Below are 23,195 nucleotides of genomic sequence, written 5' to 3'. Positions count from 1 at the left end.
GTCCGTTCTCCAAAAGTGGCTGGCACTCAATGAGTTAATTGAAGTGTTCATAGAAACAGACTAATACTTAATTGTATTTGCATGGAAACTTTCTTTCAAACACTGGAACCCTAACTCTCTCTCTCTGTCTCTCTCTCTCTCTCTCTCTGTCTCTCTCTCTCTCTCTCTCTCTCTCTCTCTCTCTCTCTCTCTCTCTCTCTGTCTCTCTCTCTCTGTCTCTCTCTCTCTCTCTCTCTGTCTCTCTCTCTCAGGGCAGTAAACTATGGATCATCATGGAGTATCTTGGTGGCGGTTCAGCGCTGGACTTGGTGAGTGTTACAGCACTGATTCAATAGGATTTATTTATCTGACTGAATGGAACGTTATCATGTCTGAGCCAGAACTGTGGGGTTTGATAACGGAAGATCAACTCTATTGATCCCTGAGGGGAGTGTAGAGAGATGCAGGTTGGTGGGGAAAAATAATAAAATATGGGAAGAAACAATATGAATCAAATGTAATAACGAGTACAAATAAAGTCTTTATGATGTAGAGTTTCTGCTTTCCAAAAAAGCACATGTGCAGTCGCCAGCCGCTTCTTTTCACCTGACAGCGAGGTGCGACACCGGCAGGACGGACGTACAAATGCAACATTTGGGAATATAATATTAGAGCTAGTGTTGGAATACTCGAGACCCGTCTGAAGACCACATTTTGATGGTCTCGGACTCGCCCTCCATCGGTCTCGGTCTTGTCTTGGTCTCGGGCAAGCCGGACTCTGGATTTTATTTCAAGCCCAGCCGAGACCACAACTGCAGTGACATCATTACTTGCCTGTGTATATATATTTTTTTTACTGTGATTGGGTGTAGAAATCCCTCCTTCAATCGCAACCAATAACCTTGCAGTTTGCAAGTTTTGAACGCTGTAGCCCCTCCCCCTCACGTTCATGCACAAAGGAAGACAACACAGGTCACCAAGGTGGCTGGAGAGATGTCATCCAAATCGTCACTCATATGATTTGCTTCTACAAACCACAATGGGGAGGAGTCATAATTTAGCAGCAGGAAGGTGTTTTTACACTTCATTCTGTCCACTGTGTTGAGCCTTTCTGAAAGGTCACTGATATGGAGTTAAAGTCCCTGGAAACCAGAAATATTTCTTTATTATTTAGCATTTTGAGTTCATCACATCACAGGACCCTATGTTAATAAGCCACCAGCCGAATTTGAACGATGATGAACGTCGCAAAGTATATAAGTTTAGGTTTGACAGTCGTGGCAAAACTCATGAGAAAATCATTATTTTTTAGAGTGTATTTCCCCGGCGGACTGTGTGGGCGTGTCCGTCTGCAGCAGGTTTTCCGAGAGAGAGAGAGCGCGAGACAGAGGGGGGGGAGGGAAACGGAGAAAGAGATCGAGTTACACAGCACTCATGCTGTGTGTCCACAGCACGAGTGTGTGTGTGTGTGTAGCCTGTGTGTGTCTCTCTCTGTGCTCTCTCTCTCACTAGTCACTAGTAGAGAGAGAGAGAGAGAGAGAGAGAGAGAGAGAGAGAGAGAGAGACAGAGAGAGAGAGAGAGAGAGAGAGAGAGAGAGAGAGGCACGACGGCACACAGAGTGGGAGGGAGACGGACAGCGAGGGAGCGCTGTCACTTATGGAACGGACAAAAGGAGGGTGGGTGCGGATTGCGCGCGTGTACAAAGGTTATATAGAGCTTATGACGTCATAAGCTCCTGCGTTTTAGCACCTCGCGCACTGCTGTCTTCAATGAGGAAGTACTTTGTAGAATCTTGTAGAAAAGTGTCGATTTTAAGGCTTTGGGTTGAAAGTAATGTATAATAATTTCGGAGGCACAAAATTACTAACATAAGACCCTAAATAACATAGTTAGAACGTTTTTGTGGATTTTGGTTTCCAGGGACTTTAAAGTGTTTCAGATCAAAGGATTGCATTCTGTCACTGAGTACATACTGTACAGCCATTTATATTATACTATAATTCCTAAATAATCATTTATTTTTGTTGTTAGCAGAGCAATAGTCTAAAGGTTAAAGGGTTGCGTGTAAATGGTCTTGATCATGGTCTCGCATTTGTCTGCTCTTGGTCTTGGTCTCGGTCTCGCCCGCCCTCGGTCTTGGTCTTGTCTCGGTCTCGGGTTAGGGGGTCTCGACTCCAACACTAATTTACACCACAGTAAAAACCTAATCTTAAAACAGCTTTCTAAACTGACATCCTAAAGATATTTAGTTCTCAATTTCACAAAACCATGCAGGCAGCAGCAGTGGGCGATTAGTAGAAGTTTCTTTTTTTTTTTTTCTTTTTTTTTTATCCCATTTTATCCCCCATTAGTGCTCACTTGATTTCTCAATCCTGGTTGCTACTCCATCCTCTGCCGATCTGGGGAGAGCCGAGACTGGCTCCATGCTTCCTCCGAGACATGGGCAGTCAGCCAGCCGCTTCTTTTCACCTGCCAGAGGAAGCTTCACCGGTAGGACATAGCATGTGGGAGGATCACGCTATTCCAACCAGTTCCCCTCCCTCTGAACAGGCGCCCTTAACGACCAGAGGGGGAACCACATTAGCAACCAGGATATTGCATGTTTTTGTGAAGGGGGTTCCTATATGAAGGAAACCCCCGGGAGGCACGGGGAGAACATGCAAACTCCACACAGAAAGGCCCTTTTTGACGACCCCACCCGGGCGGTGGGCACTCGAGGACATGCGGACGGGCACGCATTCCTTCAGCGTTCACATCGTCCCAGGTGGGAATCGAACCCGCGACCTTCGAGCTGTGAGGCGATAGTGCTTACCACTGCACCACCGTAGCTCCCGATTAGTAGAAGTTTCTGTTAGAATGATCAGAGGCTGGAGAGTTGAGAAATGTCCATCCGTTTGTTTGCAAACTATGTTTCACGCAGGCAAGTGTGTGGCTCAAAGAGTGAAAGACAACAGTCTGCCTGCACAGTGGAGTCGGGCTGGACCTCAGGTCAAAATACCAGTTTCTGCAAGATTCTCAAGGGCGTTTCTCCCACCACCTGTAGACAGACACCCCATTCAACTGAGAACTGATAACAGAATAGGATGGTACTGTAGGATCCAGCCGTTTTCTGTGCAAACAAGGACCAATTAAACTGCCGACTATCTGTCAGGGTCAAGTCTCAGACATAGAGGAGTGCTCAACTATCTGTCAGGGTCAAGTCTCAGACATAGAGCAGTGCTCAACGGCAGTTTCTGAATCTTCCACACAGATGAGCTCACATTATAAAACAAGAGACAATACAATAATACAGATATTAAAGACCTATAGAATAGCATAATACAGTAGTATAATGCATAATATTAAAGACCTATAGAATAGCATAATAGTGCAATCATACATCTGATAGATGCACCTGGCAAGGGGGAGGCCAGGCTTCACTGTGCAATATGCCCTAACCCGAGATATGTACACACTACATCTTCTAAATGCAACTGGGATACATCATCAGTGATGTAACCTGGGGTCGTTGGCTGTTTCGGGTCTCACAACATCATACACACTCGCCCAGGTGACCCAACCGAGGCTAATTATGCCTCGGCTTGTATCCCAGCAGCAGCAGCCACTCACGGATCTGACCACTTAATCTTCCTCTGCAATGTTGCTAGCGGACGGGTCCAAGAAACCCCAATCCGTTGCTGTGGAACTACTCCGCACTCAGGGACCGGAACATCAGTGCGTGGAGAGTCGAGGCATTGTGGTTCTCCCGGCCGAGCCTCTCCTTCGTCTCACCAGGTCTGCATCCTCCCGGGCGGCAGGGGGGACACCTAGAGACACAGGCCTGCGTGCTGCACGTCATAGTTCTGCGACGAGCAATTCACACTTCCGGGGGATGAATGGTTGAGAGGATTTCCCTGATCCACTAGGAAAAAACCATAACGCCCATCCATCCTGGATATCGTTGGTGCTTGCACATAATACAGTAGTGTAATGCATAATATTAAAGACCTATAGAATAGCATAATACAGTAGTATAATGTAGAGGGGTGCGCGGGATATATATATATCTATATATATATATATAGATATATATATATACATGAGGGATCAGCCGAGCAGCATTTTGGTAAACAAACCGCGTCACTGGGTGGCAACGGCAATGGAGCCCAAGTGGCGTGAGACGTGAGGGTCTGACTCTAGCCGGCTAACTCTTGTTTACATTTTAAAAACTGCGACAGTTCACACAACTTTAACACGACATGCATATATTATACATCAAACTCTTGAGCTAATTCTGCTCTCACTCAAAATGTAAAAATATAAGCGATGTGATGTACAGTTTTTGAGATATTAACGTTTGTTTGGCACAACCCATACTAGCAACTGCCGGGGGCTTCCGCATTTCTGGGTGGCAAGTGACGTCACGCTGATTCGTCCTATATACTGTATATATACTGCCTCAGTCATGGTGGTTAAACTGCTAAAACATCGTCAGCTGAATCTCCCATCCCATTATATATAATTGTGAGTTCACCTGATCTTCCTCTCATTGAGTCATGAAGCGATCCCGAATCTGTCAAATCTTTTTATCCAGCAAGGCCGTTCTGCTGGGTTTGAACAGTTGAATGTCTCTCTCTGGGTGTAACTGAAAAGCCATCTCTAACTTTATTCCCTCGTTTCATGTTGAGGAAACACTTTTGGTTTCAGTCTGCTGCCTGCTCGCTTCTCCTCACATGCAGGCAGCCCTGTCTGTCTCGCCTAACCCTCTTGAGTCCGAGCAGAGAGGGGCGAGGGTTGCCTAGCATCTCACAGACTGACAGGCAGGCCAGCCGCACACTTCAAAAGATAGTCTATCTCCGAGGCGATCATGACTTTACTCGGCAGTAAACGAGGAGAGACTGAAATCGCACGACCCGCTCTTTATTTTTTGGCCGCCCGCCTGCTCCCGTGAGATTTGCGTTGGGTCCCGAGGGACCCGTGGGACCCGTGGGAGTCCTGTCCCGTTGCACCCCTCTAGAAGAATGCGTCATATTGAAGACCTCTAGATAGCATAATACAGTAGTATAATGCATATTAGAACACGGCTCTCTTGAATACTCGATTCTGATTGGTCAATCAACAATATTCACCGGTCATTATTTCTCGACAACCGACTGCTGCTCTGCCACACCTGGATTAATCAGTTGATAAGAGCCTTTTGTCAGCAAGCCACTACTAATTAGGCCAACCAGTTGCAGCTGTGGTGTCTTGTGTGCCAATTACGAATGAAACCGCTTTGTTGTTGAAAACGCTATTAAAAAATATATTTGAATAATTATTTTTGTCAGATTATTGAATGATTTAGTTGTAGGCCGTGTTCTAAGCGGGATAATGTATATTGAGGCGGTGATTACTGGGAAATAATGACCTTCAGGTGAACGATTAAGCCCTCCGCTACGCGTCGGGCTCAATCCACCTGTCGGTCATTATTTCCCCCGTAATCACCGCCTCAATATACATTATCCCTTACATAGTTAGGGATGCACCCAGGGCCGTAACCAGGGTTCCGAAATAGGGGAGGTCCAGCAAGGGGAGGCGGATTCGGTGGCGCCCGCAAGGGCGCCGCCGGAAAAAAATTTGAGGGTTTTTTTCCCCCTTTTTTAGCCATATTTAGAGTAATATATCATTTTAAATCAACATTAGGATTATACTGTTGTGATGTCATTATTCAGTATATTCTCTTTCATGTCACCACCTGCTCAGCTCTCCTGTCAACATAATTGTAACTAACAAACACAAACTGTTTTAGCCAAATTCATATCAAAATGACACCTACAAACACAGGTACACAACCCAAGCCGTACACAACACACAAAGTCATCATCGATAATAAAAAAAAACATACAGAGGGACATTTATTTATTCCTGATAGGAACGATTGAAAAATAAAATAAAATATATTATGTTGTTTTTAACTTTACACCACCTCTTTTTGTTACTTATTGGGTCATGAAACTGAAACCATGCATATAGCCACCTGCATACCTGACTTCGGGAGCTTGGCAATTGGCATCATGCATGATTAGCCAGTAGCATCCCAACGTGTCACACAGGTAACATTACTTAAGAGACAGACTAGACACTTACTTTCTTGGTTGTTGCTAAAAAATCTGTCAGTGTCACTCACTGTCTGTCGTTCACTCGCTCACTGTCTCGCAGCTCGCTCACCTTCAATTATCTCGCCAGGCAGACAGACAGTCATCACTCACCACCATGCTGCTGCTCTCTCGGAATCAAGTTACCGCGGACGCGGCGTCAGATGACTTCCTGCCTGACCTGCCTTTCGTTTCAAAATAAAAGCGATCCCGTGTTTTTCATGCTTTTCCATGCAGATTGTTTTATAAAAAAAAAAAAAAAAATCCTCTGAAATATTAGGGGAGGTCCGGACCTCCCCGTGCTCATAGCTAGTTACGGCCATGGATGCACCGATCCACATTTTTTCATTTCCGATCCGATTCCAATACCTGAATTTGGATATCTGCCGATACCGATATGAATCCGATACCGATATTTTTCTTGAATATACAGTATAGGCAAAGATTTGGCCAATTAAAGATTTTTTTTTAAATATACCTTGCAAAAAGCAGACAAAATTAAGAAAATATACAAGGCAAAGAAGGATACTATTAAGGATACTATTATACATGGGCAAATTACGGCCAGCGGCCCGCGCTGGAATTGATAAAATCAGATTCCGATCCGTGAATTATGTCAGTATCGGCACCCGATACGATATTGGTTCGGATCGGTCCCATCCCTAATAATAGTATAATTTCCCCCACACAGACGTCGCGTCAACTTTATTTGTTATTCTTTGCGCTACAGTAAATCTACGTGGGATTTCAACATGGGTGTATCAGATTCTATTCAGCAAAAAAATGGACGCTTCACCACATCTGCTGTGTCGTGTCCTGAACGCATCAGAACAGGGTGTGTTGCGCTCACTCCAGCATATTGATGATGATGTGTGTGTGTGTGTGTGTGTGTGTGTGTGCAGCTGCGGGCAGGTCCGTTTGACGAGTCTCAGATTGCCACCATGCTGAAGGAGATCCTGAAGGGACTTGACTACCTGCACTCTGAGAAGAAAATCCACAGAGACATCAAAGGTACTGAGAGGACTAAACTGACTAATGTGTCTCCTCAATAAACACTGCTGCTTACTATCCTGCCACTATATATATTAGGTATCAGCTGGTTAGAAAAGAAACCTTCCTGCACTCTGAGAAGATTGGGTATGGGTAGGACTAAGCTACTTTAGCCTACCCAAGATCAGTCAACCCTATTGCTATATGAATCAGTTGTTATGTGCAGATTGGACTAATTCAAGATCCACATAATATAAATGGGACTAAACTGCTTTAGTCAACCTGACTGCAGTCTATCATACCGCTAACTATATGAATCAGTTTTCTTTAACAGTGTTGATGGCAAACTGTATATGCACAATTAGAAAATTCAAATGAGATATCAAAGTCAAGTCAAGTTTATTTATATAGCCCTAATTCACAAGCATGTCTCAGAGGGCTTCACAGAAAGTATGTCTAGCTAATTCTAGCTGACACAACAGTAACAAGAATATACAGAATAAAGATAACATTTGAACAATTGATAATATAGAAAATATAGAAATGAAGAGAGCAGAGGAGAGAGCAGGAGAAGGGGGAAGAGCAGGGGGAATGTGAGAGAGTGATGGGGTGGGGAGGGAATGGGAGATGTTGGAGGGTATAGGAGGTGGGGAAGGAGCAAGAGGAGAGAGCAGGAGAGGGGAAGGGGGGGGGGGGGGCTGTGGGGGAGAAGAGAGCAGGGGGAGGGAGGAGGTGGGGAGAGAATGAGAATCAGTTCTAAGGTCTAAGTTCTACCAATCTATTTGCTAAATTCTACTCTGCTTGATATCAAAGATACAGATAGGACTAAACCTCTGTACCGTAACACAGTTTACCACTTGGATTACATGCAGAGATTCCTGTATGAATCTGTTGTTTTAAAGAAAATATTTTCATATAAGTAAACTGCTAATACTACAACAATATATTCCGCCCTCTCCCTCCAGCGGCTAACGTGCTGCTGTCAGAACACGGTCAGGTGAAGCTGGCAGACTTCGGGGTCGCGGGTCAGCTGACCGACACACAGATCAAGAGGGAAACCTTTGTGGGAACGCCGTTCTGGATGGCTCCCGAGGTCATCCAGCAGTCCGCCTACGACTCCAAGGTAGAACATGACACACACACACGCACGAACACGCACGCACGCACACACACACACACACACACACACACACGCATGAACACACAAACGCACGCACGCACGCACACACACACACACACACACTAAACTAAAAGGTCAGTTCTAACAGTTGGCTATGATACCCAACAACAAAGTCAAGTCAACAAATGTCTTTAGGCATTACATAACCTGTCATCTCTCAATGTCTGGTTTTTGTTTGTGTCTTTCTATACAAGCCTGTGTGTGTGTGTGTGTGTGTGTGTGTGTGTGTGTGTGTGTGTGTGTGTGTGTGCCTGCGTGTGTTGTGTGTGTGTGTGTGTGTGTGTGTGTGTGTGTGTGTGTGTGTGTGTGCGCGCGCGCGCGCGCGTGTGTGTGTGTGTGTGTGTGTGTGTGTGTGTGTGTGTGTGTGTGTGTGTGTGTGCGCGCGCGTGTGTGTGCATGTGTGTGTGCATGTGTGTGCGCCGGGTTGGTTGGCTTATGGAAATAAGGCAGAGCCATTAGGGTGTGTGTATAATTTGTCCCTACAGTAGATCCCAAGATGTGGTTAGGTGTGCGTGTGCTAACTGGGTTGGTTTGATTCATGTGGTGTGTGTGTGTGTGTGTGTGTGTGTGTGTGTGTGTGTGTGCACGCACATGTGTGTGTGTGTGTGTGTGTGTGTGTGTGTGTGTGTGTGTGTGTGTGTGTGTGTGTGTGTGTGTGTGTGTGTGTGTGTGTGTGTGCGTGCGTGCGTGCGTGACTGTGTGTGTGTGTGTGTGTGTGTGTGTGTGTGTGTGCACGCACATGTGTGTGTGGGTGCGTATGACGTGTGCCAGTTAAATTGCCACTCCCGTCAGTGAATGTACCGTAGTTAATTTGAGCTGTTGCGTCAGAGAGATGAAAAGATGGAAGGAGAGACAATGAGGATTAAAGAACAAAGTTGCTCCGACATAAATAGAATCTTTTCCAGCTAAATAAATTCTTGGATCTCTCCAGCATTACAAGGAGTAAAAGAGGTAAGGAGGTGATCCTGTTGCTACTACTTTCTTCCCCCCTTACCTTAGTCATACAAATTCTGACTATATTTTTAGCAGCTTTTTCACAAATTCTACCTCAATACAACGGCTTTTAAATCATTCTGATGCTACACTGACTTCTAATATGGAGAATGGCGCCTCTATCATTCCCTCTCTGCACCAGGTAAATTTGAGGCGCCGTCCTGGAGCATGTCTCAAGCTTCCTGGAGCATTTAACTCCATTTCCTGTGCAACTCCTTCATATTAAAGGTTTTCCGCTGACAAACTAACAGGATGCCTTTTATTGTGAAGTTCTTATAGGAAGTGAAACGTGTTTATCGCTTGCTAGCTTGATTAGCAACCTCTTCCTTAACTCAAACAAGTCGAGAGAACAACATTTGGGGATATTTGGAGCAATTTCTTTTCTCCAGCGAATCAGTTATGAACGCTGCAGAAAGGTTAGCAAAGTAGAGAGTACAAGCAGAAACAGTGAAATAAGGCTCATATCTGAATGTACAAACAGGAAGTGTAGCATATAACGTGAGCACATGTAAATGAGGCGGGCTACATAATGGGGCTTTAACTATTGTAACTCTAATAGACTACCTGCACAAATCCACTACTTCCTGAAATGAGTAGGGCATCTTGGTTTCCTGTCCTACACTATTGGATGAACTGATTAATGTCAGGTGTGACTGATCACTGTTGTTCTGTCTGCAGCAGTCAGGCACACCTGATATTAATCAGTTCATCCAATAGACCAAATCACCGTGACGTCACCATGTAAACAACATTTACTTCCGGGTACCACTTCGGGAAGGCGCCAGGTTTAAATTTGCGCGTTGTCAAATAAATTCTCGTTTTTGTCCGACTACTGTCAATTTAAATGTTCAAACGGTTGGTAAACATGCTTGTCCGACGTATCTAGCCTTTCTTCTGTGTTTGTTTTATGTAGTGTTAGCTAGCTAATAACGTTTTTTAAACTGTCAAACTCGCTGTTTTTTTGCAGACTCGTTAACGTTACGTTACAGACAGAGGCAGTACTGACGCCGCTCGGACACAGCTCGGAACCCGGATGTTGTAGCTGTAGTAAGCGTGTGCCGCCGAATCCAGAGTTCTCTTTGCTCATGTTTGCCCTTTGCAGAGGGAATTTAGAATAATCCAAATCTTGACCCGCTCTTTATGGTCACTGGACACCCAACAACACAACACGAACGAACCATTTTTGTCTTCTTTGTCTGTTTTCGTCTTCAACACGTCAGTTTGTGCGGAGGTAACCGGAACCAGGGGTAACCGGAAGTAAATGTAAACATCCCCGCTGATTTGGTCTATAGTGTAGGACAGGAAACCAAGATGCCCTACTCATTTCAGGAAGTAGTGGAGTTGTGCAGGTAGTCTATTTAGGTGATTTTCGATTGGCTGAGAAAATTCTACGACCTTTGATCTTATGACACCCTTTCAAACGTAAGCTTTGGAGATGGAAGGTTTCCATTGGACAGCAGCGGTATGAACCTTTATTGACAACCTGCTGGAACAGTAACATCAACAAGTTTCGGCCACAGGTCCAGACCTCAGTCTTTTTGAATCGTACATGGCACACAGGTTCAGGTCTCAGTTACGCTTCTTTAATCGTACATGGCACACAGGTCGAGGCCTCACGTCACTTTTTAAAAGCATGACCGATGGATCGAAAGACCGACTAACGACTGAAGGAACAAAAGATAAGTTCAAGTTTAAGTTTAATTTCAAGTTGAACTTGAAGTTGTCTTTTGTTCTTTCAGTCGAAGGAACGAAAGAATGAATGAGAGACCGAAGGACCGTAAGACAGAAAGAACAAAAGACTGAAGGGGGAAAAAAGTCCAAATGAAAGATGGAATGAACTTAGTTTCCACAATCAATAATCAAAGAATATTGGCTTTAGTCGGCAATGTTGAAACATAAAAAAAAAAAAAGCTGCTGCAGTCAGAAATAGTAACGATGATGTTAGTCTTGTTTACTCGTACATGGCACTTTTTAAATGAAGGACCGAAGGCACTAACGACCGAAGGAACAAAAGACAAGTTCCAAGTCCAAGTTTAAGTTCAAGTTGAACTTGAAGTTGTCTTCTGTTCTTTCAGTCGAAGGAACGAAAGACTGAAGGAACTGAGTTTTCACAACTAATAGTCAAAGGATATTGGCTTGGCAATATTTGCCACATTTAATCTAAATGTCAGCTGGTTAAATGTACAATGTGAAATAAGCCCTCTTGGGGCTTATTGCTTAATTTGAAAGCTAGCGTATTTCCTGTTTGCTATTGGATTAGCAAACACTGCAACAGGTAGTAAGCTAGGGTCCATTTAGAATGTTGTCAAGTTAAAACTGTCTTATTACTTGGCAGCATCTGGCCAAGTATTACACATTGCACACTTTTAAAACGCAGTGGGCATTAGTAAAGTAAAGTAAAGTAAAGTATTAGTAAAGATGATGTGAGATGCGAAAAGAACAGTAATAGCCCGAGCACTGTGCACACCACACGCCATTCCTACGCTGAAGCAACGCAGCGTGGAGGCGCTTTCATTTCAGCGTCCTTGTTAACAGGGGAGACCGATCACACCAGCTGCACGCCACGCCACGCCGAAGCTACGCTGCACGCGTGCTGCAGCCATGGTTTCACCGTCTAGTCTAGCATCTTAGCCATGTCTGCAGCCGTGTGTGTGTGTGTGTGTGGGTGCGCACATGCGCGCGTGTGTGTACGTGTGGGTGTGTGTGTGTGTGTGTGTGTGTGTGTGGGTGGGTGCGCACATGCGCGCGTGTGTGTACGTGTGGGTGTGTGTGTGTGTGTGTGTGTGGGTGCGCACATGCGCGCGTGTGTACGTGTGTGTGTGTGTGTGGGTGCGCACATGTGTGTGGGTGCGCACATGCGCGCGTGTGTGTACATGTGGGTGTGTGTGTGCGCGCGTGCGTGCGTGTCCCCATGCTGACATATGGTCGGTGTGTAACAGTATAGAGCTAGCAGGGTAACTGTCAAACAGCATCCTATTGTAATAGGACACTGACCACCTCCACTCGTGTGTGTGTGTGTGTGTGTGTGTGTGTGTGTGTGTGTGTGTGGGTGTGTGTGTGTGTGTGTGTGTGTGTGTGTGTGTGTGTGTGTGTGTGTGCGCGCGTCTGCTGCTGTTAACATGGGCTGACACATGGTCACTGGAGCTAGCTGAGAAGACCTGACATCCAACCTGTTTGCATATGTAACTGTCTGTGTGTGTGTGTGTGTGTGTGTGTGTGTGTGCGCGCGCACACACTCGCTCAGGCCGACATATGGTCAGTGAGTGTCACAGTAGTGCAAGTCAGCCTCAGAACTCACATTCATCCAGACGTGTGTGTGTGTGTGTGTGTGTGTGTGTGTGTGTGTGTGTGTGTGTGTGTGTGTGTGTGTGTGTGTGTGTGTGTGCGTGCGTGCGTGCGTGCGTGCGTGCGTGCGTGCGTGCGTTTGAATGCATGTAAGTCGATGCATAAACTGTATGACTTTAGACTTTAGGGGGTACTACAAGTGTTATTTGTGTGTGTGTTATTATTACATTACATTACCTGGGTCATTACCTGGGTCATCATTACCTGGGTTATTAATTACCTGGGTCCGAGTCATGAGTCCTGAAAATATGTCCAGGACTTGGACTCGAGTCGAGTCTGACTCAGACTTGACCACAACACTGGTGTCTGTATACATTACAAGTATGAACAGCTTTGTGTAGCTTTTCTTGTACCTGTATTTACCTGTGTCTTTGCATATGTGTGTGTGTGTGCGTGCATGTGTGTGTGTGTGTGTGTGTGTGTGTGTGTGTGTGTGTGTGTGTGTGTGCGTGCGTGTGCGTGTGTGTGTGTGCGCGCGCACGTGTGTCCCTCCCCAGGCGGACATCTGGTCTCTGGGCATCACAGCCATCGAGCTGGCCAAGGGTGAGCCTCCCAACTCGGACATGCACCCGATGCGAGTGCTGTTCCACATCCCCAAGTCGCCCCCGCCCACGCTGACCGGGGACTTCTCCAAGAGCTTCAAAGAGTTCACCGAGTCCTGCCTCAACAAGGACCCAGCCTTCGTAAGACACACACACACACACACACACACACACACACACACACACACGCACAGTCTGCTTTAACAAGAACTCTGACTATGGAAGAAACAGAGACAGGCATTTTTTTTTTTAAAGATGTGACTTAGCGTAATGGAATTATCGCCTAGCTTTTTAGCTTGACGACCCTGTAAATTTGAGTTTATCAAATGGGGATTTGACAGGGTTTATCATGGGTGTTTTTATGTCTCCGCCGGCGGACTCAAGGATGAACTAATTACATTTTGGTTGCCAGCCTTCTCTCCCTTCCGTCCGAGGAGTCTGGCGCCGCAGGTCTCCATAACTGGGATAAACCCTCCCCTGCTCTACTCTGCTCTCCCATTGGAGCGGCTGTTTCGGTGGCAGCCGGATGTCCGCTCCCGGCTTATTACAACTCTTGTCATTGGCTCCGACCATGTCAATCAGAGCGGCTTCCGCTCCCTCCTCCCTGTGTGTCGCTGTAGATAGTGCCCTACTGCCTCAGTGAAAACAACAACGCTAACTAGCTAGCAAACTAACGGCAGAAACCTACACGCTAGCTCGTTGCTACACGCTGAAAAAGGCAAGTTTGGATTGTTGGAAACTATTTTCCAAGGGCACTGCCGCTAAGCGCCGCCCATCGCAATCCCACTATGGAGACCTGCGGCGCCAGACTCCTCAGACGGAAGGGAGAGGAGGCTGGCCAGCGAGACTAAGGTCACCGTGACCTCACGAACGCCATTTACAAGCTTGTTACCGTGATATCTCAAGAACGCCTTGACGGAATTTCTTCAGATTTGCCTCAAACGTCCACTTGGTCTCGAGGATTAATTTATTAGATTTTGGTGGTGAAAGTTCAAGGTTACTGTGACATCACGACTGCTCGTTTCATGCTTGTTAACGTGATATCTCAGGAACGCCTTGATGGAATTACATCTAATTCGCCTCAAACGTCCACTTGGACTCAAGGATGAACTGATTACATTTTGGTGGTCAAAGGTCAAAGTCACTGTGACCTCATGATTGCCATTTTCAGGCTCGGTAACACCATATATCAGTAACACCTTGATGGAATTTCTTCACATTTGGCTCAAACATCAAAGTCTGGACACACATGGATGTCGACTGCTCACTTGTTGGCGGAGGCGTATATCCGTGGTTCTAGTTTATCTTGCATAAAGTATCTTGTGTAGTGCAGCTTTAAAAACACAAGGAAACTGTATTTTGATGGTCTTTTGCTTCCGTAATTCGACATGTTTCCTGTTGAAACAGGATGCTTTGGTGGGCCTGTTTAAAGGGATAGTTTGGTTTCTGTAGCCAGGTGGTGCAGCAGCCTTAAGCTTGAATTATCCTCACCCTGCCGTGAAGGGCGCGTGGGTGGAGCGCGGGCCGGGCGCGTCAAATGACGTAAATTTGTTGGGCGTGGTTATTCGCTAGCTCCGTCGTGGCGCTCGCCTTGTGCATGATTTTTTTTCTAACAGGGCGAGCAACGCACGGTTTCTCTCCAAACATGGCCGCTTTCAAGCCACTGAGCCCTGAACACTGAGCTGTGTTTTCCCCACATTTCTTGACCCATGTGGTAGGCTATAAACTTTGATTTGCAACTGTTAATTTTTAGTCATTTCACCAAGTAAATGTGTTGTGTTGAGAGCATTATTGAGAGAGATTAAAAGCATCACAGAGTAGGCAATCAGGGCTGAGAAGTAAAACGGCTTTCAGTAAAAACAAGTTTGGTGATTCCTTTATGTGCTGATGTGGGGTCGTTTGAGAGTGAAAGCGCACTCAGTACTGCACATAATAGCGTTTCATTGCGACTTTTCCACGGGCTGTTCTCACTATTACCATTGTACAATACATGCTGATCACTTTCTGAGTATAATGGCATCAACCCCAGCGCGGGGTCTGCACGGAGACTCGCGGGGCCCCACCCCCAACGAGCTTGGTTGAGTATAATTCATCCTTTACTACAGTCAAGATTTCAGCTAAAAACAGTAAATGACATCTTTTCAAGTCAGCTTGGCATCTCAGGGCTTCTGGAGACTTGGATTACGCCAGGTGAGCAGTATGGATGTATTTTATGTCTTTTTTCAGTTTTTTGTTATTTTGTTTTGAGGTTGTTGTTTTTTTACATTTTTTGGTCATGGCCCCCTTCAAACTCAGCAGACAGCTCACTGTGCCTGTCACAGCTGGAGTGCAGTTCTCCTCTTGGTGCGCGATGCTTACCCAGGACGCTTAATATGCGAGTACCTGATAGGACCCCACTTCAAACAAACCGAACTATCCCTTTAAAGGTTAAAAATAATGTTTTTTTTCTGCTAAATCTTTAACTTCAAATTTGGGATTCTTCAAAATGAATAAATTCCAGCCACCAGGACGTAACCATGGCATCTTAGGAAAAGGCAAAAAAAAAAATCGGTCTTATTTTTTCCATCAAAGATTTTTTTTTTGTCCGTTGAAAGTTGAGAGAGAGAGAGAAGCACACAAATCTGCTAACCTTTTTGGCATTTATTCTTAAATAGGTGTATGTTATTAATATGGATAATTAACTAACAGCTGCACAAGTCATTGTCACTTCATTCTTTTTTTCATGCTTTCCTCTCCAGAGTAGAGGACTGTTTTGTTTGGATCTGTTGCGTCTTGCTGCCCCCTGGTGGAGCAACTCCTAGAAACTATTTTGAGTGTTTCTCCATCAACTCTTTTTCAATTATGTCCGTCTCCCATATAATAATAATAATAATAATAATAATTGATTGGATTTATATAGCGCCTTTCTAGATACTCAATGCGCTTCACATATCAAGGGAGGGAGGGGAGGGAACTCAACTCATCCACCACCGATGCGTATATAGAAACACGATAAATATTTTAGTAAAGTTCATAGTTAAATACTGGAAGAATAGTCTCTCTCTCTTTCCCTCCATCCAGAGACCTACAGCCAAGGAGTTGCTCAAACCCAAGTTCATCTCTCTCTCTCTCTCTCTTTTTCCCTCTCTCTCTCTCTCTCTCTCTCTCCATCCAGAGGCCTACAGCCAAGGAGTTGCTCAAACACAAGTTCATAGTGAAACACTGTAAGAAGACGTCCTACCTCAGCGAGCTGATCGACAGGTACAGGAGGTGGAAGGAGGAGGGGCACAGCGACAGCAGCTCCGACGACTCTGACAGGTAAGGAGTGTGTGTGTGTGTGTGTGTGTGTGTGTGTGTGTGTGTGTGTGTGTGTGTGTGTGTGTGTGTGTGTGTGTGTGTGTGTGTGTGTGTGTGTGTGTGTGTGTGTGTGTGTGTGTGTGTGTGTGTATGTTAGAGTCAGAATCTTCTTGTTTTTGACAGAATTTGTTTCAGGCTTGAGTTGAGAATTACAGTGTATGTTTTGTTTTGCCATGCCAACTTTGTGTGTGTGTGTGTGTGTGTGTGTGTGTGTGTGTGTCCGCGTGTCCGCGCGCGCAGTGAGTCCAGTAATAAGGAGAACAGCCAGTCTCCAGAATGGTCCTTCACCACTGTCCGCAAGAAGAAGACGGACGGGAGGAAGGTCCTGAATGGAACGGTCAGTACTGTGTGTGTGTGTGTGTGTGTGTGTGTGTGTGTGTGTGTGTGTGTGTGTGTGTGTGCGTGCGTGCGCGCGCGTGCGCGTGCATGCGTAAATCCTAAAAGATGTAAATTCCAACGCAGTCTCACAGCAAATAGAGCGCCGCAGAGGTGAGTCCTAAAACCCAGAAGTTAGCAAAACTCAGATCTACTGTAATAGCTCCAAAATACATGTTGTGCTTCGGGTACTCACCACGAGATGAAATATGAATCCATAGTTACGTGAAACATCATTCTCTGAGTAAATCCCTGCACCGAGTTACTTCCTTGTTTGCCTCTGTAAAGAGCGCTTCCGCTGGACACAGCGCATGCGCTATATGTCACGCATGTTTAGAAAGTGATTCCGGTGATGTATTTATCTTACAGAAAGATAATGTCTCCGCATTTGGATGAATATTTCATCTGGTGGTGAGTACGCGAAGCACAACATGTATTTTGGCGCTATTAGATCTGTGTTTTTGGTTATTTTGAACGGGTGTACCATTGGCATCCATTCTAAGGCGATGCTTACTAACTTCACGACTATAGCTCACTGTATACTGCTCGGACAGTGACGGTAAAGGCATGGTGTACCTTGTAAATAAGCGAAACTCCCGAAAAAGTATCCCTTTAACAAAGGTTTATGAGTCTGAGACATTTGTGTTCAGTAAGATAGTCTTCACAAATGTATGTCTTTTGAAGCGTTTTCTGGTGATCGTGATTTTTGGCGATCACATTTACGATCAGTAAGCAAACGTCTTATAGATAACTCCATATGCAATTAGTAGCCCATAATGCACTTGCCAAGTACATTATGCTCATGCCAAGTTTTTTATTTTATTTTTTAGGCAGATATCTATTCTGGAACAAAACTATATCTGGGCGGCTGTGGCTCAGGAGGTAGAGCGGGTCGTCCACTAATCAGAAGGTTGGTGGTTCGATCCCCGGCTCCTCCAGTCCGCATGTCGAAGTGTCCTTGGGCAAGACACTGAACCCCAAATTGCTCCCGATGGCTGTGCTAGCACCTTCGGTGTGTGAATGGGTGAATGTAGGCACATTGTAAAGCGCTTTGGATAAAGGCGCTATATAAATGCAGTCCATTTACCATTTACCATCTATATATATAACTATGTATATATACTATGTAGTATAACTACCGGTATGTGTCTATATTGCATTGAGACCTGCTGTTTTGGCAAATAGAACCGCATTACATAGGGATGCTATTATATATATTTTATATATCGGCAATCATATCTGTATCGGCCGAAGTTAGTGATTTTTTTAACATATTGCCATCGGTCCGATGTTGCAATGTTATTATCGGGATATCGGTATCAGCCAAGATTTTCACATTGAGAGGAAACAATATGGTAAATCTATGATTTTTCAAAATGTTTTGGAAATAAAGAAATGTGTTACTTTTTCAAATTCACGGTGTTTACATTGGTTTTTCAGTATGTATAAAATTTGATTATGAGATTAAAAAATATATACAGATCATATCGACATCGGTAAATATCGGTTATCGGCCATAACAGCAATGTTAATATTGGTTATTGGTATCGGCCAAAATTTTCATATCGGTGCATCCCTAGCATTAAATGTCATCCCCTGCTCACCCCGTCTTCCTCCTCTCTCCTCCTCCCCCTCTCTCTCTCCTCAGCTGACTACAGTCATCTCTCCTGTCTTCACTGAGGTTAGCATAACACACACTTTAAATAAAAAACAAACAAACAATGGTAAAACTTTACATTACAGCTTGGTAACAACATGGTCATAGGGGGTAATAGTGGGATATTAAAGAGTAAAGAGTAATAATTACGGTAGGTAATAACCAGGTAATAGCTTGGTTTTTACACTGGGTATATCTGAGTAACTGAAATTTATGTAATAGGCTAACCGTGCCAGAAACAAATGGATTTAATTTCATGGTAATGTTAGATGATCAAACATCTAGAGATGTAGGGTTTACCTGGAAACACTTCCCAGCTAGCAATCTGCTGCCCCCATAGCGGCGAGCCAGTGTTAATAGCAAGCTATTACCTGGTTATGAAGTAAGCGGTGCAAGTTTCTCAGGTCTGATCCGTGCGTGCGTCCGTGTTTCACCGGTTTGGAGCCGCGGCGCCTTGTCTCCACTCTCACTTCCTTGTGGGCAGGGGCCTAGGCGAAATCTCGTGCTCACATCTCGGTGCACACATCTCATCCTCGAACAGACATGTCACTTATAGAAATGGCTGCACCACTTAAATACAATATATATATATATATATATATATATATATACGCATACGCAGATAAAAACACACTCTGTTTTGTATCCTTTTCTGTAGTTGAAGCAGCCGTATAAGGACCACTCTGAGCAGCGATCGGCTATCGAGGAGCTGGAGCGCAACATCCGATTGGCCGAGGAGGTTTGCCCGGGAATCACAGACAGGATGGTCACACACATCATCGCCAGGTTTCAGAAGTATGTTGATCCTCTCCTGTAGAAGTAAAATAAAATAATACAATTATTATAAAAATGTGCTACCTACTTCATAACTAACATTCAAATAGGCTATGCAAACAGTGCAGATATGTGCTCAGCATAAGTGGTATACAAAGAAACAAGAATATGGATTTAAATAAACACATAAATGTAATAATAATAATGTACCCCCCAAAATAGAGTTGGGATGAATAAATTATGAATAAATAAACATATTTGCTACTTTGACTATGATGCAGCTGCCTCTGTCTGTCTCAAAGACAACGTCTCGCCCACAGCACTAACTGATACTGTAAATACACGGATAAAAACACCCTGTTTTCTATCCTCTAAGCAGCCATATAATTACCACTCTATTTTTAAATGAGACAATGTCTTTCTTCGCCAAATGTTTGTTTACCAAGTCTCTCTCTCTCTCTCTCTCTCTCTCAGATTCTCGACCAACTGAAGAAGGGCCGGATGAGTAAGGGAAACATAAAAAGAGAGACTGTGTCCTCGTACAGTGACGCTGCTGGATGATGAGAAATAGAGGAGTCTTGCTGTGCAATATCTCCTCAACACATCCACACACACACTACATGGATATATATATATACTGTATATATATATGTACATGTACATATATATACAGTATATATATATATATACTGTATATATACTGTATATACTGTATGTACACATATATATATATGTACATGTACATATATATATATATGTACATATGTATATATATATATATATATATACATATGTATATATATTTGCATATATATATATATATATATATATGTACATATGTATATATGTACTGCTGTTCAGTGAAGATCTGCTTTCTCCCCTGGTTGTGTTTGGCAGGACCTGCAAATAACTTTATTTCTTTATTTTCTAATTAACAGCTTTGCATTTTATTTTCTAAGCACTATAAGTATCCTTATTGGAAAAAGACATTCGCAAAAAAAAGGGGTTAGAGGATTCAATCTGTTAAATCTTCATTTTGTCAACCAAGGATGTAAATTACCTCCTCCCTCCTATATATACTGTATTTATATATATATATATATATACAGTATATATATATATATAGGTCCCTGTGCATATATATACACAGTATATATATATATATATATACGTACTGTATATGGAGCAAATTATGCTATTTGTTTTTTTAAAGGAGAGGAGGTAATTTACATCCTTGGTTGACAAAATGAAGATTTTTTTTTTATTGTTTTATTATTTTTTCCTGATTTCCCCCCATTTTCTCCCCAATTGTACTTGGCCAATTTCCCCCTGCTGCCCGGGTCGCTGCTCCAACCCCTCTGCCGATCTGGGGAGAGCCGTAGACTAGCACCGTGCTTCCTCTGACACAAGCGGCTGGCACAGTTGCCAGCCGCTTCTTTTCACCTGACAGCAGGGAGCTTCACCGGTAGGACGTAGCGTGTGGGAGGATCACGCTATTCCCACCAGTTCCCTTCCGCCCCGACCGACCGGAGGATGCCCTAGTTCAGCGCCTCAGGACGCGTACACTTTTGGCAACCCAGTTGAGATGAGACCACGCCCCAAACTCATTTGATTGGTCGCCCCAACTACACCTTGCCACCTTTCTCAAGCAAGCCACTCCTCCGAACTCATCCGCCGAAGCGAGGCGCACACACACACCGTTTCCCCGCCATACGCATCAGTGTCCCCCGCCACCACTGATAACCCATAAACAGCAGAGGTGACTCCGCTGCACCCCGAACGCCTCTCTTTACAGCCAGGCAGGCACCGGTCAAAGAGAACTCTTTCCCCGAAGTCGAGTGTGTTCCCCATTTCCCCCCGTTTCTCCTTCCCCTGGAGATGTGTGGCTCGGAGAACTAGGAGGGCAGCACATCCCGGCTTCGTTATGCAACAGGGAAAACACACTCGACTTCGGGGCAAAGAGTTATCTTTGACCGGTGCCTGCCTGGTTGTCAGGGGTGGCTGCGGGCAGCGTTGCCTATGAGGGGGCGACCAATCAAATGAGTTTGGGGCGTGGTTTCATCTAAACTAGGTTGCCAAAAGTATACACGCGACCAGGACACATACCCTTAATTCGGCTTCCCACCCGCAGACACGGCCAATCGTGCCTGTATGGACGCCCGACCAAGCCGGAGGTAACACGGGGGCGCGAACCTGCGACCCACGTGTTGGTAGGCAGGGCATCTACCGCTGCACTACCCGGACGCCCGCTCCAGATTCTTTTGCCATCAATCATTTTCCAAAATGTGGCATCACTTTTTGGAAATATCTGGTTTTTCAATGGAAATGTTGAACAAAAGGTGTTAGGAGCTTCTCCCCCTGCAGCAGTGACTTCTTGTGTCATGCCTTGCCTTGTAGATGTCGATACTGTTCAGTAGCACTTGACACAGATGAATCTATATGCCAATATTACATACATTGTTATTGTTGTTTCAGTAAAGCTTTTCAATTACAGCTCCCTGATGGTATCCAGTCGTTCTCAAACGCCAGTTGCTACTATCTATCTATTTTATAAAGGTTAAAGGTCATGACGGCAACAAAAATTATCAAAAATGATCGATGATCGAAGCATCGATAATTCTAGATGAAAGCTCAATTCAGTTTTCTCATCTTCAGCAGTAGTTATTTCTCTTTGGCGGTTGCAGCAGATCCAAGTGTCGAATATTTTGTTAAAATAAATGCTAATAGTGCAGGATTCCGGTGGTCGCCATGGATACGGAAGTCATTTGACCATTCATTGGTTACAAGGCTCCACCGTGGCTGCATCCGCAAAACAACGAGGCACGCTGGGTAGATACGAGCGCCACCAGTTGAGGGGGCGAGCCGGGCGAGCGCTAGCAAGGAGCGCGCGACATTTCCAGTTGAAATAAGAATTCGTCAAACTTTTTCAAACCTTTCCGAGTTTTTCCGGGAAGCGAAGCAACCAGATGACGACTTCCGCTCGCTCTTGCAAAAGGATGTGTAATCTGTAATGTGTGTCCAAGTTTGGAGAAACACAGTCGTGATCGTTGGAAGAGTAACGCAAATCTCGTGCTCTATTCAGCACGAAGGGAGCTGTAATCAAAGCTATTACTGATCTTTTGTACCAAAGACACTATAACGCTTGGTCATTGTATATTTTCATCTTTTTATATATCATAAGGGATATGAACATGTTTTTGTTTTTTTGAGGGGGGAGGGGGTTGTAAAATGAAAGATGTAAGATTTTATAGAAATGTACTCTTTTTGTAGGGGGATTTAGAGTTTTATGAATAAATATTTAAGTTTGATTCCGAAACTTGCGGTATTGATTACATTTGTGTCTTCTTTGGGAGATTGTGCTGAAAACGTGCTGTGTAAATAGTATGGCTACTTCAATGTATTTCATTGTCATTGTGATAAGGATACAACTGAGAAGCTTGTACTGTATGCAAATATCATCTGGCTTTCAGTTACCCATGCATCAGGATCAATAGATGCAACTTTTGTACAAATTGTATATAATGGGTAGTTTCTATCCAACAATCTGAATGGAGAGATTGATGGATTGATTGATTGAATTTATTTGACAAATTAAAAATACAACACAACAAGCATAAAATGATGTATCACAATATCACAATAAAGTCGTAAGACTTATTTATTCCATTGCGGTTCTAAAGTCTCGGCTGCGAGGCAGACAGATAAGGGAGTGCTGCTATCAATATTCCATTTTATGATAATACACATAAAAAAAACATCAATATTGTACGTGGGGGAAAAAAAGTAAAAAAAACAGTCAAAGAAAGGTTTTTCACTGTACTACTGTAGCTTACTCGGCATTAATTTGTTAGAGGGTTTTTAAAACTATTCAGAGAACTAGCAGATTTAATTTCATTAGGGATTTTGTTCC

At 44.3% G+C, this 23,195-nt stretch overlaps 1 protein-coding gene across 3 annotated transcripts in view; it reads left to right on the top strand.

Annotated features, from left to right (window-relative positions):
* stk26 (serine/threonine protein kinase 26) overlaps nt 1–22,909 on the top strand; it is a 55,642-nt gene extending 32,733 nt beyond the window's left edge. For all 3 annotated transcript variants that reach the window (XM_083640559.1, XM_083640558.1, XM_083640560.1), the window contains exons 4-12: nt 252–308; nt 6,996–7,104; nt 8,049–8,206; nt 13,099–13,284; nt 16,298–16,440; nt 16,720–16,816; nt 18,503–18,535; nt 19,170–19,306; nt 19,760–22,909. In XM_083640559.1, coding sequence (XP_083496685.1) covers nt 252–308; nt 6,996–7,104; nt 8,049–8,206; nt 13,099–13,284; nt 16,298–16,440; nt 16,720–16,816; nt 18,503–18,535; nt 19,170–19,306; nt 19,760–19,775 — 936 coding nt within the window. In that variant the 3' untranslated portion in view covers nt 19,776–22,909. The remainder of the gene's footprint in view (nt 1–251; nt 309–6,995; nt 7,105–8,048; nt 8,207–13,098; nt 13,285–16,297; nt 16,441–16,719; nt 16,817–18,502; nt 18,536–19,169; nt 19,307–19,759) is intronic.
* Nucleotides 22,910–23,195: the final 286 nt, after the last annotated feature.

The sequence above is a fragment of the Poromitra crassiceps genome (assembly GCF_964638095.1).
Source record: "Poromitra crassiceps genome assembly, chromosome: 7".
Taxonomy (NCBI): domain Eukaryota; kingdom Metazoa; phylum Chordata; class Actinopteri; order Beryciformes; family Melamphaidae; genus Poromitra; species Poromitra crassiceps.
This window is presented reverse-complemented; position numbering and strand designations above follow the sequence as displayed.